Source organism: Sinohyriopsis cumingii, chromosome 9 (genome assembly GCF_028554795.1).
Source record: "Sinohyriopsis cumingii isolate HCF-2022 chromosome 9, ASM2855479v2, whole genome shotgun sequence".
NCBI classification, from domain to species: Eukaryota; Metazoa; Mollusca; class Bivalvia; order Unionida; family Unionidae; genus Sinohyriopsis; species Sinohyriopsis cumingii.
Window position 1 is genome coordinate 86244348 of NC_142969.1, and position 24543 is coordinate 86268890.

General features: G+C 35.1%; 1 protein-coding gene across 2 annotated transcripts in view; it reads left to right on the forward strand.

Annotated features, from left to right (window-relative positions):
• The first annotated feature begins 592 nt into the window (after window positions 1–592).
• Window positions 593–24543, forward strand: part of LOC149792169 (deoxynucleoside triphosphate triphosphohydrolase SAMHD1-like) — a 52832-nt gene continuing 28881 nt past the window's right edge. Inside the window, exons 1-5 of one of the 2 annotated variants that reach the window (XM_089969362.1) lie at window positions 593–724; window positions 12063–12223; window positions 13313–13434; window positions 13824–13885; window positions 17873–17977. In XM_089969362.1, coding sequence (XP_089825488.1) covers window positions 704–724; window positions 12063–12223; window positions 13313–13434; window positions 13824–13885; window positions 17873–17977 — 471 coding nt within the window. In that variant the 5' untranslated portion in view covers window positions 593–703. Of the gene's footprint in view, window positions 725–12062; window positions 12224–13251; window positions 13435–13823; window positions 13886–17872; window positions 17978–24543 lie in introns of those variants that run through there. The other variant, XM_089969363.1, reaches the window with a different exon arrangement.

Here is a 24543-nt window from a genome sequence, read left to right on the forward strand (position 1 = left end):
ACAGGCAGACAGAGAGAGAAACAGAGAGAGAGATGTGCGTGTGTTCGTTTGTTTTAAAATAGGAAATTTCTTTTCGAAGAGTAAAAATAGTGCAACGATTTCAAAACATTAGTCATTTATCGGACATTCTAGAGGATAAAACCTATTTTTGTTTATCAGCCAACAGGCCAGCGCCTTGTAAAGATCTAATAAGTATGAACTACATAAATTACCCTTGCGAACTCTTCGTGCAAAATCTGCTCCATTTAAGGGAGAACGTGTGAAAGCCATTGTGATGATCTCATAAATCAATATACTTTCGAGAAGTGGGTCAATGACAGGCTAACGGAATGTGGAATAACTAGTCCATCAGTCCATCTTATGGACATACTAATATCTTAATTTCAAAAGGTTTTTATTAACCACTTCCGTCGCACCTATTGGCAGCTAAACATTTACTAAAGTTCTTACAAAGCGACTGATTGCAGTATTTGTATGTATGTATGTCTGTATGTATGTATGTATGTATGTATGTGTGCATGTATGTATACATTGAACAAGATATATTTCCACATAAACACTCGTGCATTATTTATAAGATCGTTTTTTTTTCAGGTTGATATTCAAGTACAGTCCTAATAAGTAAAGTCTTAAAGATTTGTGGCGGGTAATGTGACTGATAATCAGGACTTTCGAAAAGTGTAAGTGATTTGCGACGATTGGTATGGCTGTCGAGAATGGCAAGGTAAGTTCCAATTCATGATAAGAGTTGTTTGTGTCGTAAAATCTTTGTGAGATATAAATACGCATGAAATATACCTTCCCATTCCTGTGAACATAGCCATAATATGATAGTTAACGTAATCATGCTACAGTGGGAGGTTCAAGTGTGTGTGTCCGTGTGTGTGTGTGTGTGTGTGTGTGTGTGTGTGTGTGTGATTTTAAACGTAGCTCATGCAATTTTTCAATCATATCGTTACGATGTCTGCAGTCTCAGTTTGTAGTATTGTCTAGAACTCGGGCATCATGCCGTATACATTTTGCATCTTGTCCCACCAAGTCACATTATCCTGACACCAGGCCGACCGGCCATAACACTCACCTCCTAATGCTGAGCTCCTAGCGAGGCAGCTGTTAGTACCATGTTTTAAATCTTTAGTATGACTCGGCCGGGATACGATTGTGCGACTTCCCGCATCCAAGACGGACGCTCTAACCACTAGGCCACCGGACAGGTATCAGGCAAAATTTACGAACTTTAATTAGCACATTTGCTAATATTCGCATCCACAATGCAAAGCGAAGGTTGAAAGATGCATGCATGCATGCAAACTTAAGCTATTACACAATAAATAAAATCGGTATAACGCTAAAATTTCGCAATTTAGAATTTCAGTCACATAGCACATGTTATGACGAGAGAACTCTTTCAAGACAAATTGGCACAGGAAATATATATAGTGTGCAGCTATAACGGTATTTGAGATTTAATGATAATGTTGTTGAAATAAATATGCAAAGAGTGTAATATTCGACTGAAATTATTAACAATGTTATGTTTTGGAACAGAGCATAAGAACGTAGTGCTTTGACATAGAATCAGTAAATTTATTTACTACTGCAGCACGTGTTAGCATATGTGAAACCCTCTTTTAGCGTACAAGATAGGAACTAAATCAAAGTACTTAGACTGGAGGAGATCATTTATTATACAACAGAAAATATGATTATAATCAAATATCACAAACAAAATGGCACACTGAGTAACGAATTTGCAGTATAACTGCAGAAAATCCTTTGTGACCAACTTTCTGCAGATTAGTGTTCAATATAAACATTGATCGCTTAAAATGACAGATAACAAGGAAAGCAGAAACTCCAACATTCATGCACCAAAACCATATCAAAATTGATGATTTATATCCACAAAAAACAATCTCACACTATTTAATGTTCTATTTTTCTAAATGTATCTGGAATACCACGTTCGTCTATTATGTAATATAAAATGGTATAAATAAGAGAAACTTAGATATACAAAATGCACAGTTCCCTCGTTCTCCAATAAATATTCGCCTCAAGTATCTGTTGACGATTTTGTGTTAGGGCCAAAGAAAAGACGTTAGTCCTAATTTTAAACTTTTCTGCAACCTACACTAAGTTTGTGATGCAAGATAATATTTTTTTTATAATTACTTATTGACCTACTATGTGTGACTATAGAGGAAACTACTTGGGTGTACCATTTTGAATCCCTTCAATGTATAATGTATAATTCGAAAGTAATGAATGAGCTGGAATAGTTATCAATTATGCTTGGCATTAATTTTTTGTCAATCAACACTTATCAGGACACATGCCAATCTGATTTACGTTATAACCTAAGCTGACTTGATTTGTTACAGATATAAATTTTCTAGTTTGTACTCTGTAGTTAACAAAATGTGCATATGATCCTGAATACTAATTCCTGTATGTAAGCGAACATGATGTACTCGCTGTTAGTGTGATATTAGACTTGATGTGTTATTACTATTATTAAGTACTAAACAGTGAAATTTGTCTTTAGGGGAAACGTGACCAAAACTAAATTAATGACTGCAATATTGTACACATATTGACTTTGATGTACTGATCTGCAGGCACTGTGAAGATTTCATGGTAACGAAAGCAGAAGATTGTGCTTGCACACCATGTCATGTACGTCACAGCAATGAACTTATCAGCATGTATAGATCACAAACTGTTCAGGGTCAGTCATGCTTGAGAGGAAATCATCAGAAATGTCGAATAACCACAGGTCATCCGATGTGATAACTTGTTTATTCAAGTCAAAATAAAATGCATAAACCGCTATTGGTAGCTAATATGTACATGATAATTTCAAAAAACTCTTTTAGGATTGCAGATTTAGAAGTACATGTACATTTTATACATGGGCTATGTAGCCTAACATAAAGTCCTTATATTAATAATAGATTTGATTTTACAATGTCGCAAGAATAACTGAATATATATATATATATATATATATATATATATATATATATATATATATATATCAGAGAGAAAAAGAATAGGTGCAAAATTAATTTCGTATTATATATGTATGCATAATAACTCACCTCGCTCTAATATACTAGTTGTCAAATCGATTGGATGAAACAAGTCATACGTTAATGCACATTGTTGCAGAATGGAGAAATAGTATTCACATAAGTTCCAAGGCCTGGTTGGGTAAGCACCTTTCGGTATCAGTTACATGTTTACTATTTCACCCTCTCTTCAACTCGCTGTAGCGACCTGCTCAAATAAAGTCACATTTACTAAACCGGATTTATCTTTCGGGCTAACGCAACTCATTGATGGCTCTTTTGGCGATGTTTCCACAGGATAAACGAGAATATATAAACACATTTGTATGGAAAACAATACGTTTTGTATAATCTCTCTCTCTCTCTCTCTCTCAATGATAATATATGTATTCTGAATTGGTATATATATGCGGTTCAGTTTGATTTATGACATCAAAAACTCACTACTTTGATTAGATACAAAACGTCGGCAAAATGTTCTATATAGAATAATTAGATGATAGTTTCATTGAGATTGATCTATTTATATACATGGATTTAGTAATATATAATTTATTCCGGACAAACGTTTTGAACTTAGGCTGATCTGGTAATATATAATAATAATAATAATAATAATAATGAGGACTTTGTATAGCGCCTAATCTGTAGAAGCTCTAAGCCCTATACAACAGTAGACAACACTTATAAGATACAAAACATATATAATGATATGATTGCAAAATCAAACACCATGAAATTAGAAAACATAATAAACATGATGAGAATATTTAAGGTAGGAACCAGTATTTCTTTAAGTTTGTTCTTGCAGCTGAAATAAGTGAGTTTTGAGAGCACTCTTGAATGGGATCACTGTCTTTGTGTCTAAGTTCAGTGAGCAATTCATTCCACGTTGCTGGGCCCTGGTATGCAAAAGAACGCTGTCCATATGACTTTGTTTTCATACTTGGAATAATGAGTATACGATTGCCAGAAGAGGAGCGTAAGTATCTTGCTGGTATATACACATAGGTGAGGTCAGATAGGTATGTTGGACTACAGTCTGTCAGCGAAACGTAAAGCAGAGAACAAATTTTGTGTTTGATTCTGGATCGAATGGATAGCCAGTGTAGGGTACAGAGCAGCGGGAAGGTGTGCTCCGATCGTGGTACCCTACGTATGATCCGAGCAGCTTTGTTTTGAACTGTTTGAAGTTTCTGGAGCAGATATTGAGATGAACCAGACATAATTGAGTTACAATCGTCCAGTCTTGAAAGTACTAATGAACACATATGTGTGCTTTGCCAGCCTAACATCCTTTGTATTTTAGTGTTTGTATTTTTCGCCGATTCATTGTAAGAAATATAATTGTCCTAATCTGTCAGCACATTAGACAACGGTGTACTTAAGTATCGGCTGTTGAAATCGCCGTTTGACTTATACACAAGGGGTAAGGGTATTTTTAACTGAAATCATATGTGATGAAAATTACAAAGTGCATGATATCGTTCATATATATGCCAACAATTTATTACACTGTTACGTTTTGCATCTTTAAAATCACTCTATAATGTGAAAGGTGTTGAAGTGCTTTTAAAACACGAAACATTTTAGGAAACTGTATCGATCCCTTTATGCGAGGCAATGAAAAATATATATTACACACATTATATAAAATCGAATATTGGAATTTGCAACATAGTATGTGATTAAGAGGCTGTCGTCTGTATATAAAATGAATATACATCAACACCTCAAATGTTCCATGTGACAAGGGACCTTTGCAAATTTATATGTTAAAATGAAATGTATAATGTCCTTTAGTTTCCTGTAACGGTTGAAAGATGTGAAAACAGAGCCAATATAATGTTATTATTTTGAAGACAAGAGTGCATCAGAGCAGTAGAATGATGAGCGTGTATAAACATGAAGTAAAGGTTTTTAATGCTGTAATGTATTATGCTTGACTTATTATTACACACGACTTGACATTGCCTCTGCTGACGTGTCCGTTGATTAGAATGAGTCATTTAGAAGTCTAAGGTCTCTACCTTCTGGAACATTATCCAGCTATGCATCCCTTAATTATGTTGGCTAAAGGAAATTTCATAAAACTCAAGATTGGATACGTTTTTAGGACACTTTTGAGGAGCAATATTAAACGTTGAATATTCTCATTGATATGTCTTTTTTGCAAACTTCAGACGCATCTGGACGATTCATTTGTGAACGACACTGTTTATCATGGTCTGATGCTTTCCAGTTATATTGTAGCAGAAAATTTCGATGTTCAGTGTAACTTGTACAGTATATAATTTAAATAAGCTTCACGAATTGAAATTTGCGAAACATTTAGTGCTCAGATGTATCATGTGTATTTCATCATTTAAGTTTGAAAAGGCGTAAATAAATAAGCAAGACTCCCAGAAGACACATTATATTATGACGACAAAATCAGAGTGGGGTTGTTGTTATTGCATTTAATCAGTGACAGTTGTATAAGTATATCTGCATCATTCTGCATTGTTATGTATTAAAATACCCACTTATTCTAGATGTAAATATCTAAGTGAGAAATGACCCACAAAATCTTTGAAGAAACAATGTTGTAATTTTGCAAATGGGGATTCGTTGATGAGTGCAGGTAGTGATCGAAAACAATGTGAGGTTTTCCAATTTAATTGATTGTTTGGACTGATAGTTTCAAATACTACACCATAATGTCATGCTTTGTATTACAACAATCAAAAACTAGTCACCTGCTTCAAACAGTCATATCTTTGTATATAGTCATGTGTATTAAAAGGTTTTTCGAAACGTATCATATTATGCATGTTCCCAAATGTCTGAAGTCGAGCATATTAAATCATGATGAAGAAATGAGGAATGGAATTTGTGTCCCATAGGTACATTTGGAATGAAATCATAAGTTTTTATAACATGTTTTAACATTACCATCCATGATGCAGACAGCGACAGATAACGTGATATACAACATGCTTCTCTGTCTCATTCTGAGATCAAATCTTCACAAACAATTTGTTCAGGATCGAAATTCAAATTTAAAACTAAAACATTGTGCCTAATTTGCAATCCATTGGGAGTTACGGTTACCAAAGTCTGCTTGATGTTCCTTGATATGATCATGTGCGGAATGTCTTAAATCAACTATGTGATCAATAAATAAAGGTAACCTTTATTTGCATTTCTATGAACAGATAAGCCTTATAACTTTCTCTTTCTGATAGGTACCAAACGCGAACACTCATGCAAAACGTCAATGTCAACCGTGAGTCATCAAACATTCTAACGTGTGCAAGGGGAAAAAAGTTCATCTGAATGTCTATCATCTATCAACACAATTCTTTCCAACCATGGGCAGCAAACTAAATTCGTTACATAGAACTATGCCCCTTGATTAGTTAAACAAAGCATGAAATACTAATGCCATTGTCAAACAAGCTGATTAAGCATCAGTATATCAAGCAATTTCCATAATGGCACCTGTGTTGCAATATAAAGGAAATGCATGCAGTTCCACATTATTGTAGGAAATTATTTTGTAACTTGCACATTCTCTCTGTTCATCCTAATGAACACCTTAGCTATCTTTGTCATACACTATCCTGATGATCGATGGCAAAAAAACTCAACGTAACAGGATCCCATTCACTCAGTACAATAGTTGACAGTGCGGTGATGTATTTGTAACCGTGAACAAGAAGATACAACAATGGATGTTCACATATATTTGGGTAACTTGAGAACATTATCTGATTTATATAATGAAATGTTTTTTTCTTCCTCTGTTTTTAATTTTCAACAAAATCAGTAAAGTATATCTAAATGGGGTGTACCACTAAGTGGAAATAGCATGCTATGAAATATTCAACGAATTTCCATGCAACGGCTTCATTGTTCCATTTATACATAATTATATAATGTATTGTACCTAAAGCACATTGGAGATAAACAGGGTCATAATGCACGTTTGTGAAGTTCCTATTCATTTGGTAATCCTCTTCATATGAAAATATTCTAATGAACATTTCATTTTTAAGTCATATTAAGTCATATCCTGAAAGAGGTAAAGAATGTAGTGGGGTCATAATTTTGAATTAAGAACAAAACGTCACAAAACATATTTTAATAATATGCAGCTCTGCCTCGAATTTTGTGCATAGTATGTGTTACCAGTCACCAGATTATATGTTATCTAAGCGTCATACTCCGTGCATAATGCGTATACCAGAACTGTTTCATATAGGTGTGACCTACATCTTTGTAATAATAATAATTTGCTAAATTACGAAGAGAAAAACCATGTGTATCAATCTGACAAATACCAACAAAATATAGTGAATACTCAGAAGTAGTATTTTGCTCCGAAATACAGCATTATAACTGTGTCCATAGAAAGGTGCTGAACTGGAAAACCTAATGATTCCTATTGACAAATAGATGCGCATTCATATTTTGTGACCAGTGTTGTATAAACTATTGGATTCTCCATATGTGTATTTTTGAAGAGTATATATCCTTTACTGAATATAATTTGGCAAAGTGATGACGTTTTCATCAGCGGATAAAAACTGAAGAGGATATGTGTTGAAAAGACAGTGGAGATCTTGATATACTTGTTCAAGGCACTATAACACTTCCTGAAAGATATCAAACCTAACAGTATTGTGAAACAAATTGCCGTATGAAAAAAAAATTATTTGATGAGAAGCAAATATTTAATATTAGTTTAAAAGAAGCTGCTTTGTTTGACCAGATTTAACGATTAACGATACAGCATAGTGAGATACCACATGACTAAAGATTAATAAAGTGTAATTACATTCTCGTAGAGATTACACACCAGATATGCCATAAAATGGGTCACTGTAAGATAATTGGTACAAGAACACTACGTTTATGTGATATATGATCGTATCAGCGATACCCATCATTGTTTACTTCAAAGAGATTGCAAATATGTACCACTACATGGGACAGGACCCATATCATATGGCGTAACATTTGCTATTTGGAAATGGTTATTGACTACCAGATGTAAGAAAGACAATGATATGGCGGTAGTCTGAACCCCACGGTAAGGAAAGAGTTTCAAGCATCCTTAAAGTATCCTACACAACCTAGCTCTTGTGAATCCTTTTTGAAACTTATTTGTCTGGTAATAGATTACTAATTTACAAACTGTTGTGCTCCACGTATACCGTCCATGCTGATATTTAGTAGTATAGGAAAGATGATAAATGAAAAGAACGACAATTGATTTCAGGAACGTTATGTGGTGTTAAACTTTTCTATACAGAAACCCTTTAGACAATTAAAATCAACACTTCAAAAGAGGTTCTTTAACGTACTGGAGTGACTATTTTTGAAAATACATAGGTTTCTTCCCATGAATGATATTAAAGCAGTAATCTCTTTATTTATTATCGCCTGTATCACAATACTTAAATCAGACTCGGGTGCTGTCTTATTGATTTTAGTTACCGTGAGATTATGACTATATTTGATAAATAACTTAACTCCCAGTGTTTAAAAAAATATATATTATACATTAGTTTAAGATGCTTTCCAGTTTAAAAATAGGTAACAATGTGGCGAATCACGTGAAGCAACAAGAGGTGCAATTGTTTGCAAGTATTCTAGTTAGTACTAAAATGTACCATCTAAATGCAGTTACAAACAGTTGCGAGCAGAGTTTGATGAGATATCCGATAATCCTTCTAACTTAGAAATTAATTGCTGTCAGTTGCTGCATGATGTATTACCATTGTTTCACGCATTACAAGTATGGATTATTGTATTCTACTGAACTTATGTATCGCTCAAAAGCACACGTTTATCACGATGCATTCATATAAAGACGCACTAGAACAGGGAGCACTACTATTAATTGCCAGTTTTAAGTCCACAAATACAAAATTGGCATTATAAGTATTAACTGTAAGGACAACTCATTTTGACGATGACTACATTTCTTTATATGTATTTTAAATATATGATAGGGCAAAGTGTATGGTTGTATACGTATTGTGTACACATCTTCAAATCAGGAGTCAATTCGTGATATATTGATACCAGTAATTTTATTTCAAAATTGTGCACTGAGGTATAATCATGCTGAATCTTACCAGGAAATTGAACAAATATCATCTGAATATGATTACATTTTTCTAGAGGTTGGTTACTTTCAGCCACAATTTTTCTTCTCACCGAGGTTATTAGAATATATTCTTAACAGCATATAGTTTAAACTTAGGAAAATAGAAGAGTTCCAGTTTCCTGGCACCCAATAACAGTATTAATGCGGTTGGTGGTGGTGATAGCCAAACGGAATCAGTTTTAAAGCCGGAACTTGACGTTCCTTTAGAGACGTGGATCGCAAACACGCCTCGCCACGTATCAAGTCAAGATTGATAGTTACAGTTAACGCTTTCGTTTTTGAATGAGGAACTCGCCTGCTAATGGTCCAAGTGAGTGGTATTGATATGATTGCAGGAGTATGCAGACGACATATTATGTATCCACCAAGCGCCCTTTGCATCTTTTCACTAGTTATTTATGTAAGGGTGAGCTACTTTTATCGTTAGACCGCTCCGATTGCCTAGTGGTTAGAGCATACGCCTTGGATGCGGAAGTTCGCGGGTTCGAACCATGGCTGAGTTGTACCAAAGACTTAGAAAAAATTGTACTAACGGCTGCCTCACTAGGCGCCCAGCTTTAGGACATTATTGTTAAGACTGGACGGCCTGGTGTTAGCATAATGTGTCTGGGTTTGACATAATTCTACACGTCTGCAACATGATGCCCCAGTGCTAGACATTACTATAAACTGCAGGCATCGTAGCGATATGATTGAAAAATTGTCAAAACTACGTTAAAATGCACACACGTACATTCCTTTAATCTCTGACTTTCCGGAATCTTACCAACAAGAGAGTGGGTGCAATTTTACCAATAGGTTGAACTTGGCTGATGCTTGAGAAGGCGGATTTGATGCATATTGCAGGAGTTGGCACTTTTGGGATTCCGCTGAAATGTATCACCGGCTGCTGAAATGATGTTTCCGTGTGTTTCAGGAAGTATACACTGGAGGTGTAATGAGTGTGTAGAGGTTAGGTACTAACAAAAGCAACTCACACATTCGGCTTTCTTTCACGATAAGCAAGTCAGCGTTAGCAATTAAAGATGCTAACGTAGACACTTTTCACCAGCGCCGAGGCACGTTACTAACACGATATAATTTCCGGGTAGAGTTTTATATGCAGTTGAAATGATATTGCTCAGCACTTAAAATGAAGTGTTCAGCATGCTCAGCTGCTCGCTTTCACTGGTAAGAACTTCAGAGCTAAATAATTCCAGTTATTGCTGGCCAGGGTAGATTTATCGTTGTATAACTATCAGCTGCACCTTTCAATTCAGAGATTGTTTTAAATTATATTATTGATTCGTTCCAATGTATCATTAAGTACGAGATTGCTAAAGACCGTCCAGTAAGTAAAATCTCTAATCGAAGACACAAAATCTTCAAAACCACACAGATACTAAGGCAGATGCTTTACACCAGCCATGTGGTACAACACTAACCCACTACAGGGTACAGGTTTATATTCAGTTGAAATGGAAGATCCCAAGCTCGCTAAAAGCAGTGGTTCGACTGCTCAGTAGTTCGTATTCGGCGGTAAGATAGTTGTACGTCCGGGTAGTTTAATCATTCCATAGCTGTCAGCTTCACTATTCGGTTTGCAATTTTGTTACGATATACTATTGATTAAATGCAAGGTATCCTTTTGTATACGGTTGATGACGACGGCTCAAAGGGATGAACTGAGTTGCTTCAAGCCAAAAAGCAAACAAAATCATCTGGATGATAGTTAAAATATCACAAAGAAGAGGAGCAACCCCCAAAGCCTATCCCCAAAAACAAAAACCTATCAGGTGTATAGATTCTGAAGATAGAAGTGTATATTAAACCGGTTATAAATGTGTCAAGCAGAACTAGATATAATTTTAATGTAACAGTTACTCTCAATATATATATATATATATATATATATATATATATATATATATATATATATATATATATATACACACACAGAGAGATATTCGGTCGCAACAGCAGCAGCGGTAACATTGTCAACAGTGACAATTATAGTCAATTCCAGTATTATACTTTTGCAACGTAATATAATTACTACATACTATATTAATCTCAAATATATGATATAACTGTATGTCTACAGTTTGGACACATATGTTTGATGTTTCAGTCTCCACTACAAAAGCTTCAACATGGTTGCTTTATGCTTTGATAATATTCCTTCGGTTGCAAGAGTATTTGTAAAGTTGCTAAACGTAAAATATGTACTCGCGTGAAACAGGGTAATATCTATATATGTCTAATGTTTGTAAACTTGTGCTCAAGTAGCCTTTTTGTCGCATAGACACACACACACACTCACACACACACACACACACAGACACACACACACACACATACATATATATATATATATATATATATATATATATATATATATATATATATATATATATATATATATATATATAAAGAAACGTTGAAATGAGATTGGTGGTAATAAAAACATTCAGGAATGGCTTTTTTTATCTTATCATGAAAACACACCATGTTTGGAGTCGAATGAGCTCTTGCATCTCATCTTCAGACTTTGTGTTGTAATTTTTGTTAACTCTAAATTTTCCATTTATTGTGCAAATGTAGAACATATTAATTTCCACAAGATGTTAAAGCATCTCTAATTATTACACCTCAGTATGAGTTTAATAAATAACAGTTTTATACTTATAATGCATTGTTTTTTAATATTAAAAGCACCTAAAACTAATTTCAATGCAGGTAATTAACGTACAAAGTCTAGGATATAAACATTTAAGAGTATTATTGAAATAGAGGTCTCTGCCCGTTTCCGGATGTATTGATCCAGATCTTTAGCTTTTATTTTGCAGATAATACTCGACCCTATCTATGGGATCATACGCCTTGATCCATTGGCTGTGAGGATTATCGACACGCACTACTTCCATCGGTTGCGGTACATTAAACAACTATCTTTTGCAGACTACGTCTATCCCGGGGCCACGCATACACGGTTTGCTCACAGCATCGGGTATGTAACATTTACATAATTTACTCTTACGATAGGATAATCAATCCGTCTTATTATCAATACCATTGGAATAATTATCATAATTATGTATTGTACACTTCGTGAAAATATCGGATGTGCATAAGCTATACTGTACAACATAGTGTATAATGTATTAAGAAAACATAGAGTGTTACACAAGGGAAGTAATTGTTGTTACTTAATCCCAATAGTAGATACACGTTTGCTATTCGCACGTTCACACACAGGCTAGGTAGGTAACATCTTTATTTACATCTGACTTCAAACTTAGAAAATACCCCGCATAAAATTCTCTTCATTTGGATCATGTCTCAGCTTTATTAGCGGTCGAATCCCTTGTCAATATTCAAACTTAGTTTGACATTATTCTTTGATTTTGATGCTCTGCAAGATTGTTATCAATAATTAAATATACACGTATCACAAAAGCAAATCGTTAGACTAACAATTCGGAGAAAAGCCAATATCGTCTATAAGGCATACACATGAATAGCGTTTGCTTGTAATACGGCATTGACTTCCACGAAAACAATTCAAATATACAGATCACAGTAAACAAAATATTTTTATGATGAACTTTAAACCTCGATAACTTCATACATCTTTTGCAGAATGACTTCAGCGTGACATCGTAGAAGAGTTGTTCAGTTATACAATTCAGCAGTGCTTTATTTTAAAATGTAGTATAGTAAATACAAAAGGTATTTTTATCATCCATATATAGACAAGGAGTTATAATCAGAGACATCTTTCATGTGCTGGATAGATGGTTTACGAAAATCGATTGTAAATAAATTAACATTATCTTAGATCGTTGATGGTCAGTGTAAAAATTGACACAAAGATTATAAAGAACATCTTAAATATCAGCGATGCAGGTTGACTTGTTAATTCTATTCCATTTTGGTGTACAAACAAAAACTAATATATTCTGTACATACTATTGACAGAAGTTTGTGTGTTCTCGGAATCGTATTGTTATCATCTGTTTTTCCTTTTACTTCAAGTGAAACAGTCTACATTCTGATGATATGTTGCATGATATAAAACTGTTGATCACGATTACAGAGTATACCACTTAGCATGTGAAATGATTAAGGTGATTGGGTTACAAGGACTCGGTAAAGATGTCGGCTTATCTGAGATGGAGGAAACATGTATTCGCGTAGCAGCTTTGTGCCATGACATAGGTAAATATAACTTAATGTTATTATCTGTTGAAAATAACAAACATCTCTTTTGTTCAGTCTTATGTGTCCATTGTTAATTAGAATCAATACTATATTTCTTTTTTTCCCATTATGATAGCAGAATGCCTATGCTGAGTCACTTAAAATTAACTTCAATAAATTATAATACTAGTTATAATTATTATTATTATTATTATTATTATTGATACAATGGTTTATGTATTTTTGGTTTACATAAATGTGACCTTAATTCAGGACATAATATAAATTGGACATGACAAGATTCAATAATAGGAACCTTTCGATATTATAAGCGAATATCGAGATCTGAACCGAAAATACTTGTAGACAGAAACATTACAGAAATATTGTTTGTTTTTGTTTGCAAGGTCATGGTCCATTTTCTCATGCTTATGAGCATATAGGCAAGGAAGAATTACAAGATGTGAAGGTAAGACGAAGTGATTTATATAATATGTTTTGTGATATAGATGAAATTCAATGTACAACGATATGGTAATATGCTAGTAATATAACCCCACGATTGATGGCAGGCACCGGCGTAGCGTTCTTTCCAACTCACCTGGAATATGGCTTCAGAGTCTTGTATCCAATGCAATATCTAATGATACTGTTATTGTTGTTGTTGTTGTTATTATTATTATTATTATTATTATTATTATGTATTTTAGGGAACTATTCATGCTTCAAAACATACTCTGTACATAGAAGATAATATACATAATCTTGCACAGATTAAGAAAACAGAGGAGACATTTGCATTCTCTAAGTTGGATTTTACCACAGGTGTTTTGGGAAAGAGAAGATATAGAACGCGCGCTTCATTGTTCAAATCGACTTATCGTACATCCATCCGTCACACGTGTGTTCACATCTTTTAATGTAGATCTAATACCGCTTTCTTTTTAATTTCACTGACATTAACCTTATGAGAAGTTATGTTTTGGATATGTTGTAGCGGGTATAATTGATTTTACCCTAGAAGAGAATCTACTTTTTAAACATTTATTGATGTGAAACATTTCACAGAATAAGAGGTGAACTGTAATGTTTCAATCATCTAATGTCTATAGATTATGATTTTTATTGGGTGGCAAATTGGTACTTTAACTGATCTTTAACAAGTCTCTTGCTCACGAGCAAAACAACGATGGTTTGATGGGTTTTTTTGTAAGTAGCAATAGCGCATAGAGAACGTATTTGACGCGGTGAAACTTTACCCAAGAGCAAATAGTTGCCTTTGTGAATGCAAAAAATATACAAAAAAAAAAAAAAACAACAAAAAACACGGTAGTCATTTTTCCTACTACGTTGTAACAATTGCACGTTTGTAGGTGCGTGATCATCCATCCAAGATCGGTGATTTTTCGGAGTTTATATGATTTCGTCCAGCTCACCACACTCAAAGCCATAGATTATATCTGGCAATAATCTAGAGATATTCTTGCACAACGTTTGCTACATTGTCAACATTGCATTATTTAGCATGTTATCATTAAGAAGCACCTACAATGTCATTGTAGAGTTTTGACTAACAACTTTCCAATATCTATATTTTACCTCTCAAGCTTTTACTATCACAATATATACATATAAAAGTCAAAAAGTGGTCTCCGTTTCGTTTAGCCCAAACGTTTGACCGTATATCCAATATATCCTGCCGTTTTAGTACAATTATATTGTAACAAATATTACTACATGACTCATTTCATATTCATTCCTTTCTAACAGCGAAACCAAAATAAAAGCGTGATGCCTTGTACCCGTCATTATAAATTAATTTATACACAAAGAGTTGTTCTACATTCAGTATAATGTGTTTTTAAAACGTGATTTGCTACAGTAATTTAAATCGTGATGGCGAGATGATGTTATTTATATGTTTGAAAACAAAATAAGTAACGTGAGCGCTGAAGAGGAGTTCTGGCAAATTATTTCCAAAAGTGCGATGAATAATTATGATTGTAATGTATACATTACTCAGCATAATACAATAGCATAACACAATATCATAATACAATAGCTTGATAGCAATAACTTATATATGCAAAATCCCTCACTTACCATTTTCTTCCAATCTTTAAGCCAGTTTTTAAATGATCATTTGTAAGCATACAAATTCATTTTATAAACTTATATTTGATTTCATTATAATTCTTTCACTGCATTTAAACTGTGCCTAAAAGTGAAATAGTATTGGTAAGCTCACTAGCAACTTATTTCACGCTCAGTCACATTGATATTTAGCGGGTCGTTTATGTTTATTTATGATTTCAATTTACGTCACGATATAAGTGATCGTTGAGTGATAAGGCTTTATTGGTTGTTAAAACACCATTGAAACGCATGCAAATACTACTAAATACCTGTTTCGCTCTTTTTAAAATTGTGTCACTTTTACCAGATACTGCTCGTAACGAAATAAAAGATCATTTTTCCTGCATGTGGTTTGTCTTCTGTATTATCTTTGGTATCCATTACATGTAGCACAAATTGCATCAAGTAAGACTCATTTACTTTCATTCCTATGGAGTCAAGTCCTTTTGCTCTATAATTTCCCTACCATCGCCTTACAGACACAACTAGCACAGCCTACCATTATAACTACAACAGTAAAGTGCAAAGATAGAGGATATGGTAGGAATATGCACACACATAAGCAGACATGCCTATATACTATGGTAAATGCAGTGAAAGAAAGAAATTTTGACAGATACAAATACATTCTTATACACTATCATCCTTTCCGTGAAAGCTGATAAACATTTTGGAGTTCTTACACAAATCCAGATTTGTATAAACATTAAACAAAATGGAAGCAAACAAATCAAGGCTAAGGGACGGGCATTGGTTTGGCTTCGTTTACAATCCAATAAGTGGGCTTATAACTTGTAATACTGTTTTTCGTTTGGTGAGAAGGAGTGTTTAGATATATTATAACCACACACGTCCTTGCATACTAACCAATTGTGGTAACTTTGCATTTTCAATACACACTTTTTTGTCTAATAGCTTTGTCTCTAATTGTGCTGAAAACCCTTAATAACTTCCGATACGTTGGGAACATTAGATTATACAGTAAACCAAATACTGGAAAATTGGTGGATTAAACGCTAGTCAACGTATTTGTTGTGAGAATGACAACATAATGGTCGAGCTCGTCATAATATGTAGTCTACGGGTTTAAATAAGAATAAGTGATTCCTGTCTTCCAAACATAATACAGTTGACATATATACCCATAGGATAATCTATCCATTACTCTGACCATTTTCGATATATACACTTTTAATTTATGATAGTATATTAGTACTTGTTGTACGTTTGTGTGTGTTTGAACATTCCCTTTCAACTTCAACTTTTCTATCAATAAGTACCAGGGAGCGAGTGATGCTATGATTACGTGTGAACAATAATAATATATGCAAATATTCTCATTCTTGTGTGGTTGAAGTCTCGTAATGGTTAGTGCATTTTTTCTACATGTTCAATCTTTGTATCGTAATGTGTTCTTGCAAATTTAATAAACCTGTTGTATATCCATTTGTGATTTGTTTAAAAAGTCATCGCATATAGAAGTAGAAAAACGCGCATTTTGGAAATGTTGACAAACTGAAATGTGACAATTTATCGTTTTAAATAATTCCCAAATTACTGCAAGTCCGAAAAAGCAAGAACTTACGTCTACTCAGTTTTTCTCTGCATGTGGATAATTCACGTCACATTTCTAATAAAATTTTAAATGCTAAGAACATTGTTGATTTAAAAGCAAATTGCGAGACTGGTAGTCATTTATGTAAGTGAATTATCTGTTGACAAACATTTTAGGAGTTATTTGCTATTTAACTCGAAACTGGAAAAGGCTTACATTCCGATAAACCTGGAATAAATGTAGCAGCTTTTTTTTTTTTTTTTACCGGAACCTGGAATTCATGTCTTTTAATTTCACAATGCAGCTGTAATAGGTATTTCTAAGTTTGTTTGTAGTCAGTTTGTTACTAGACTCAACCTAAAATAATCTTCAGAGGAGAGCGAATGATTTTCATATTCACACGACCTTTTGTCTGAATGTGTTGGATTAGAAGACATTACTGGATATAAATGGTTTTGTTGGCTAGGGTCGCTTTCAGCAGAACGTCTCACAACACGATTTTGTTCATTCCTTTTATAGATATATTGCTTAGCGCCCAAAGCCTACAAAACAGATGCTGGTTCGAATCCTACCATCAAACCAGCCTAGGCAGCTTCATTGGTGTGTCCTTGATTAAGACACTTTATCCAACTCGACTCGACATTTCATACGTGTGTGTGTGGTGCTTTTCCTTAAAGAGCCAGGCCAAACCAAAACAAACACTTTTCGTTGCATTCGTATAGGATTGTGTCGCATTGGTTTCACGTGTTTAATTATACCTTTTAGCATGAGGCCATTTCGGAATTCTTGTTGGAAAAGATGTTCGAGGACAGCAGTTACAAACTGGTAGATGATGGTGTTGATATTCAACTCATTAAAGATCTGATTCAGGTATGTACACATTTCTGACACAAGATTGAGATCGAAAAATATTCATATACCTAGTGTGGTCTTGCATTAAATTCACAATTACCGAATTCAAACATTTAACAGAAACTATTTTGGAAACTAATTGGTGGCGGGAATATTAACTTCTTATTTGCAAAAAAGTAGGTAACTGAAGGTATTGTATTTATACTCAAGGAAAGAAGAAAGCACACCGTAAGCATGAAATTTTAAAGTTTTGGCATAAAGCAATGTGATATGTCAGTGCTATTGTTATGTCAAATTGTGATTGGCCCATGCCGCATTAATTCGAACTACAGTGTCGTAGTTTATAGTGATGTCTAGCATTGAGGCATCATGCCGCAGACATGTAGCATGATGCTCCACCCAATCACATTATCCTGACACCAGACCGACCAGTACTAACACTGACCTCTTAATGCTGAGCGCCTAGCGAGGCAGCTGTTAGTACCATCTTTGTAAGTCTTTGGTATGACTCGGCCTGGGTTCTGACCCACGACCTCCTGCTCTAACCACTAGGCTACCGAAGCGGTCCGAACTATATATATATATATATATATATATATATATATATATATATAGTTTCGATATTACGTTGTTTCAACAGTCGCAAACGCTTCTATATTCGTTAAATCTGTGATACATTTCCACTGATTAATCATTAGCAATGTAATAAAATAGCAATGCAAATATTAATAATCCCTGTCTTCTAAGTGAATTAAACATGGGACACAATTTCCTCTGTGCTTTCCCTTTGATCTCTCTCATTCACGCATGCATAATGAAGATAATAATTGGACGTCTTTGGAGAGAGAGAGAGAGAGAGGGAGAGAGAGAGAACCGAATTTGCACCAACTAGCCTGCAATAAACCAGGACTTCGTCACAGTTAGCTGCACACGTTCTATGGAGTATTGGTAGTGTTAGCAATGATGCACAATTGCAATATTCTGTCAAGATCATAAGGTACATATTTGGTTAGGAGGAATACAAATACCGTTATTTCATAACAACTTTTTTTTCCTTCCCCTATTTTATAACATATATTAATATTGGTCTGAAAACCGATTATTTAATAAGGTAGGATAGTAATTGAACAATAAACATTGGTACGGGTTATGAATAAATGGAGGATAAAATCAACCGTATGTACGGTAGTAATGTTCATTGAATCATAATAATGACTTCGATCAACCGTACTGCATTGAAATGTTTGAATTACCGATTGCTGGTTGCTCATTTCATTTAGTCTATTTCACACTTGTTTAAATAGGCTTCGCATTCACAGTTCAATTACTTAACTATGATGTGTTTATAATGCTCTACTTTCTTCATTTAAACCATCTTTTATGTTCGAATCATAACTGTCTCTAATATTTATTTAATAAATATGTATAAATATAAAAGTTCACAAATTAAATGAAGCAACTAGTCCTTTGCAAAAGAAATCTCGATTACTGGTTAGAAGAAAAAGAACTACATTTTATGCAGTACAAGTCTCGTTTCTTTTTAATGAAAAATGCATACATCTCGTGGTATAGCAATGATGCAGAGTATATATATATATATATATATATATATATATATATATATATATATAATAAACTGACTACGAACAGTGCAAAACTAATATCTAGCTAGCCTATGCGCTTTCGACTCTTAATGAGTCTTTTTCAAAGGCAAATACAAAACAGAGACAAGACAAAAAAATAAAACAAACCGTTGTCTTTTAAAGCCTTTCCATGACTATGACTTGTTGCGGATACTGAAAGATATTTTATATTGGCCTAGAAATCTATGAACCATAGCTTCAGCTGTTATTGTATGTAAATTTATGTACGCGCAAAATATATCCCGGATATTTCATTGTTATAGTTGTAATTATATATTTTTTGGGTGACTAATAAGCAAATTTAGAGAATCCTTGAAAATAAAACATGCAGGCTGCCAAAAGAAAATTTTATTTGTGAATGGCTGTATTTTTCTAGTCTTCTTGGTTTAAACCGCTTGGTTACAATGTTCTAAGGCGGTGTATCCAGAAAGATTCATTTTCTTACCTGTTTTCGGAACTCCATTTGGGGTTGTGAGCAATTGCTATAAGTGTTACATCACTGAAAGTGTGGCCATGGGAGGAGAAGTGTTCTGCGACTGGGCTTCTGTATAGCCTCTTTGCCATCCAATCAGATCTATGAAGGTTGATCCTTTTGTATAGTTTTTTCAGTTTCTCCGACATAATAGATGCTACAGGTCTTACATGTGATAAATTACGTTCTCTGTTGTGCACGTTTTGCTTGATCCATGTATGTTCAGTTTTTTTCTAGTCACTGTGCTGGAAAATGTCCTGGTTTCTAAATATGTTGGCAGGTTTTGCACGTTTTATATTCTTTGTATACTATATATATATATATATATATATATATATATATATATATATATATATATATATATATATATATATACGCCATAACTTAATGACTGTGAAGATACAAAGATAATACATAATATAAGTTTTATATAATGTACACAGTAATAAAAGCCACTAGACGTTATCAACAAAATCAAATTATCTATAGTTTCATCCAAATGATATTTTCAGATTGTTAATATAAAAAGGGGACAATTACAGTATTATTTTGAAACTAATAGCATATATATGTGCCTAAAACAAATTTATTCTTAACGACGTTTTCACCCTTTGTCACACACCGTGGATGTTGACAACCATATCGCCCGGATGAAGTAATTCTGTTAGAATATCTCCGTACTGTGTGTTATGTATGTGTTCGGTGAATCATTAAAATCCAGCTGTAAAGTTGTTTGGCTGGCATTTATGCGAAACAATTGTGATCACTTTAAAAGTTGTTATCTAGGGAAATGCAATTTGTATATTAGTGTGATTGATGTCAGTAAACTAATGTGTTGCGCTAATTAAAGTGTTGGCCACCACTAATATCATGTTCTTGTTTAATGTCTTTTGAAATTTGAAGTACGTACATTTGTATATAATAACGTTTTAGTTTCTGCTAACCTATTATTTGGAAAGTACAAATTGGATTTTCTCGTGTAAGTGCAATGAGTCTCTATTTGGTATATGTCCACAGTTATCTCTAATTTTCTGCCTAGCTTTTACACTGCAGTTTTAATTTTCTCTGCACCTATATAAATTTAATCTCGTGCATTGTACAAGGCCTTTACATCTCTAGCTAGTGTTACCCTGTATATGTCTAATTTTCTTTGGTATTCATTTGCGTCCATTCTTCTGTAATATTATTTTCTCTCACCTTATCGAGTTTCTTTAAGTGTTCCATTATGTAGTTAAATGATGTTTTTGTTGTACATGTGTGGTATATTTTGTATGATCTACACAAATTTGTTTAGCTATGCATGCTAGTTTACTCTTTTTTTCGAATGTGCTATTTTCTCTTGTTTGGTGTCCCTTCTTCACGTATTAAGCAGCAGAGGGGGCGAATCGGACATTTTGTCCAATCGTTATTTTGCTTAATTATTACTTTCTGCACTCAACGATCTAGTGTCGTCAGCGCCTGGTAAAAAAAAAACGACGACGTCGTTGGGGGATCGTCCAAACGTCATTTGGTTTAATTAACACCTTCTGCGCGTCGATCCCCAGCGTCGTCAGCGTCCGGTAAGCACGTCGACGACCGCGTCGATGTCATTGCCCCCTCTGCTGCTAAGTGGTTATTTACAATGAAAATTATTTACAACTAACCGAATATTTGGTCAAGTCCGATACGATATCGTGTCCGAGGATCATGTAAATTTATCGTTACAAATCCATGTGGGGTCGACTGAGCATGACTAAAAAAGTTTCGAAAAACATTAAAGTCCATGTCACCGCCGCACCATGTCTGCCAAATATTTCGTAGCGTGTGTGTATCAACACCGTTGAACACAGCAAGAATATTACAGTTGTCTCTAATTACTTTTGGAATCTGAGTGTATCGTTGAGTGACATATATCACGTCAGTGTTTTTATGCCTGCCTCTGGAAAATATCCTAGCTGGGTTTTTTTGATTGTCTAACATAACATCATCGTACACGACTAGATTGTTAACGTCGCCATCAATATCATCAATACCCGGTGCATCATTGATATCCGTAATAAACTCAATAACATTTTTTTTAGCGATCGCTGATGCATTCTCGTTGAAATCTTTCAACACCTCGTAGCATCGTTGATCATCTACGCTAGGAGCAACCAAATACAACTTATCCCACTTCATCCATCTCATTATTAAATTGAGTAACAATTGCGTCTTGCCGGATCCAGATGGTCCGATGATAATCATCCGGATCGAGTTTGGTAACGCTGCAACATGCTTAACTGGTTCTCTTGTTTTAGTCGCCGAAAAATCAATTATATTCATATCTCTATACATAAATTATGGATCTATATTGTGTGAAGTGTAGAGTACGTACTGGCACAAATGATATGACAACCGCTACAACAAGAAATAACAGATCGGCCCTTACTGGCAAGTGTGTACAATGCGGTACAAAGAAATTTAGATTTATTTCTATTAGACCCGGAGATGTTTTAAAAAAAAGCGAGGAGGTGACATCGCAGCCAAATTGGCAAAACTCCCCGGAACACCGTGGGCAAAGTATCCAGGAGAAAAACACCTCCCAGGATATAACTACTGTGGCCCCGGAACACGATTAGATATTAGACTCGATGATCAAAATCAGCCCAAACCCGGTGAGTATCCAATAAACGCTATCGATAAGGCGTGTCATGCTCATGATGTTGCTTACTACAAAAGTAGCGATCTGCAACAGCGTCATATCGCGGATGTAAAATTAATTCACGCGTTAAATGCTATTCCTGATAAATCCGTCAAAGAAAAATTGGCCTCATGGTTGGTAAAATCGGCTATGAAAGGTAAATTAATGATTGGAAGCGGAGCTTCTGGCGCTGGTAATTGAAAACGATAGCGTTTATAATAACAACATGGAATCCATCTATTATTCTCCGAGAGGATACTGGAAGGGGAAGGCCGCAATTGGTAAGCTTGCAAGCGCTGCAAAGGTAACAAAGACCACTGCGGCTAATTGGTTATCCAAACAGGCTATATGGCAAATCTATCTACCACCGCCTAAACAAATCAACTTCTCGCGCTTTGATGTCAGCGTACCTAATGAAGTTCATCAGGCCGATATACTATTTTTGCCGCATGACAACGGTTACAAATACGCGCTAACCGTAGTTGATGTTGCGAGTCGATACAAACAAGCGGAGCCGTTAAAAACAAAGTCGGCAACTGAAGTAGCCGCTGCGTTTGAAAGAATTTATCGAAGAGGCCCTCTGCGCTGGCCAAATCTATTACAAGTTGATCCCGGTAGTGAATTTCGCGGCGCTGTTTTATCAACGCTGAAACATCATAGCGTCGCGATACGACGAGGTCATACTGCGCTACATCGTGATCAGGCAATTGTTGAACGATTCAATCGGACTCTTGCTGAACGGTTATTTGGATATCAATACGCGAAGGAATTCATCCAAGAAAAACGATCTCGTGAATGGGTTAAAAGGTTGCCAGGTGTAATTGCAGCGTTAAATAACGAGATTACCCGAGCAATCAACATGAAGCCCAGCGACGCGATTAAATACGAGTATATACCCGGAAAATCAAAAATAAATAGCGTTTCCAAGCCGATTCCTGGCGATGTCACTGTCAGATATCTATATGAACCAGGAGAGCTTGAAGGCGGTAAAAAAAGAGCTACTGATCCTATTTGGAGTGTTACCACACATAACATATCAACGATAACACGATCAACTGGTAGACCACCGATCTATAGACTGGATTCAACTGCTCCTCAGCGCGGATTTACACGCGAGCAACTACAAGTGATACCTAACGATACTCAATTGCCCCCACGTGGTCTTAACTAGCGCCGTTGCGTCTATTGCACTCAAGACAGGTCAACCTCACATTGTTTTTGACATGACCGAGACTGTTATCGATCCTATCCACGGTAAATTGGCGAGTGTCTTTATCCGAATAACGCCAACTCATTATACAATTGCAACTCGCGCAGTGATTATTCTGTTGTTGTCGTAGCGAGATTATTAATTCGGCATCAATATCAAAACGCCGCTGTTTTTTTTTTATCCTGTTGGCGGTAACCCGAGAGTTTTCTATCAATGACGCTTGCATCGATGGTGACTTTGTCGTTGGTGACTCCGTCACTGACTCCGTCAACAACAATTCTTCGAAGCTGATTTATCCTTCGTACTCTGGACACTGCAAGATAGACTAGATTCGACCATTCGATGCGATTATCAACTATCCAAACAATTGTGTCCGTGATGGTTAGTCCCTGCGAGGAATGTATTGTTGTTGCGTATCCTAGCGTCCACGGGGATTTATCAGCACGTAGCGCGTCCTCGACGACACCGATATCAACGAGCACGATATCATTCAGCACGAGAATTTGTTTTTTTGTTCCCGACGCTGTCGGGGCTGGAATTTCAACTTCAATGTTCTGCCGCCGTGTGTCCGCGGGTCTATAACATAACGGCACTGGACGC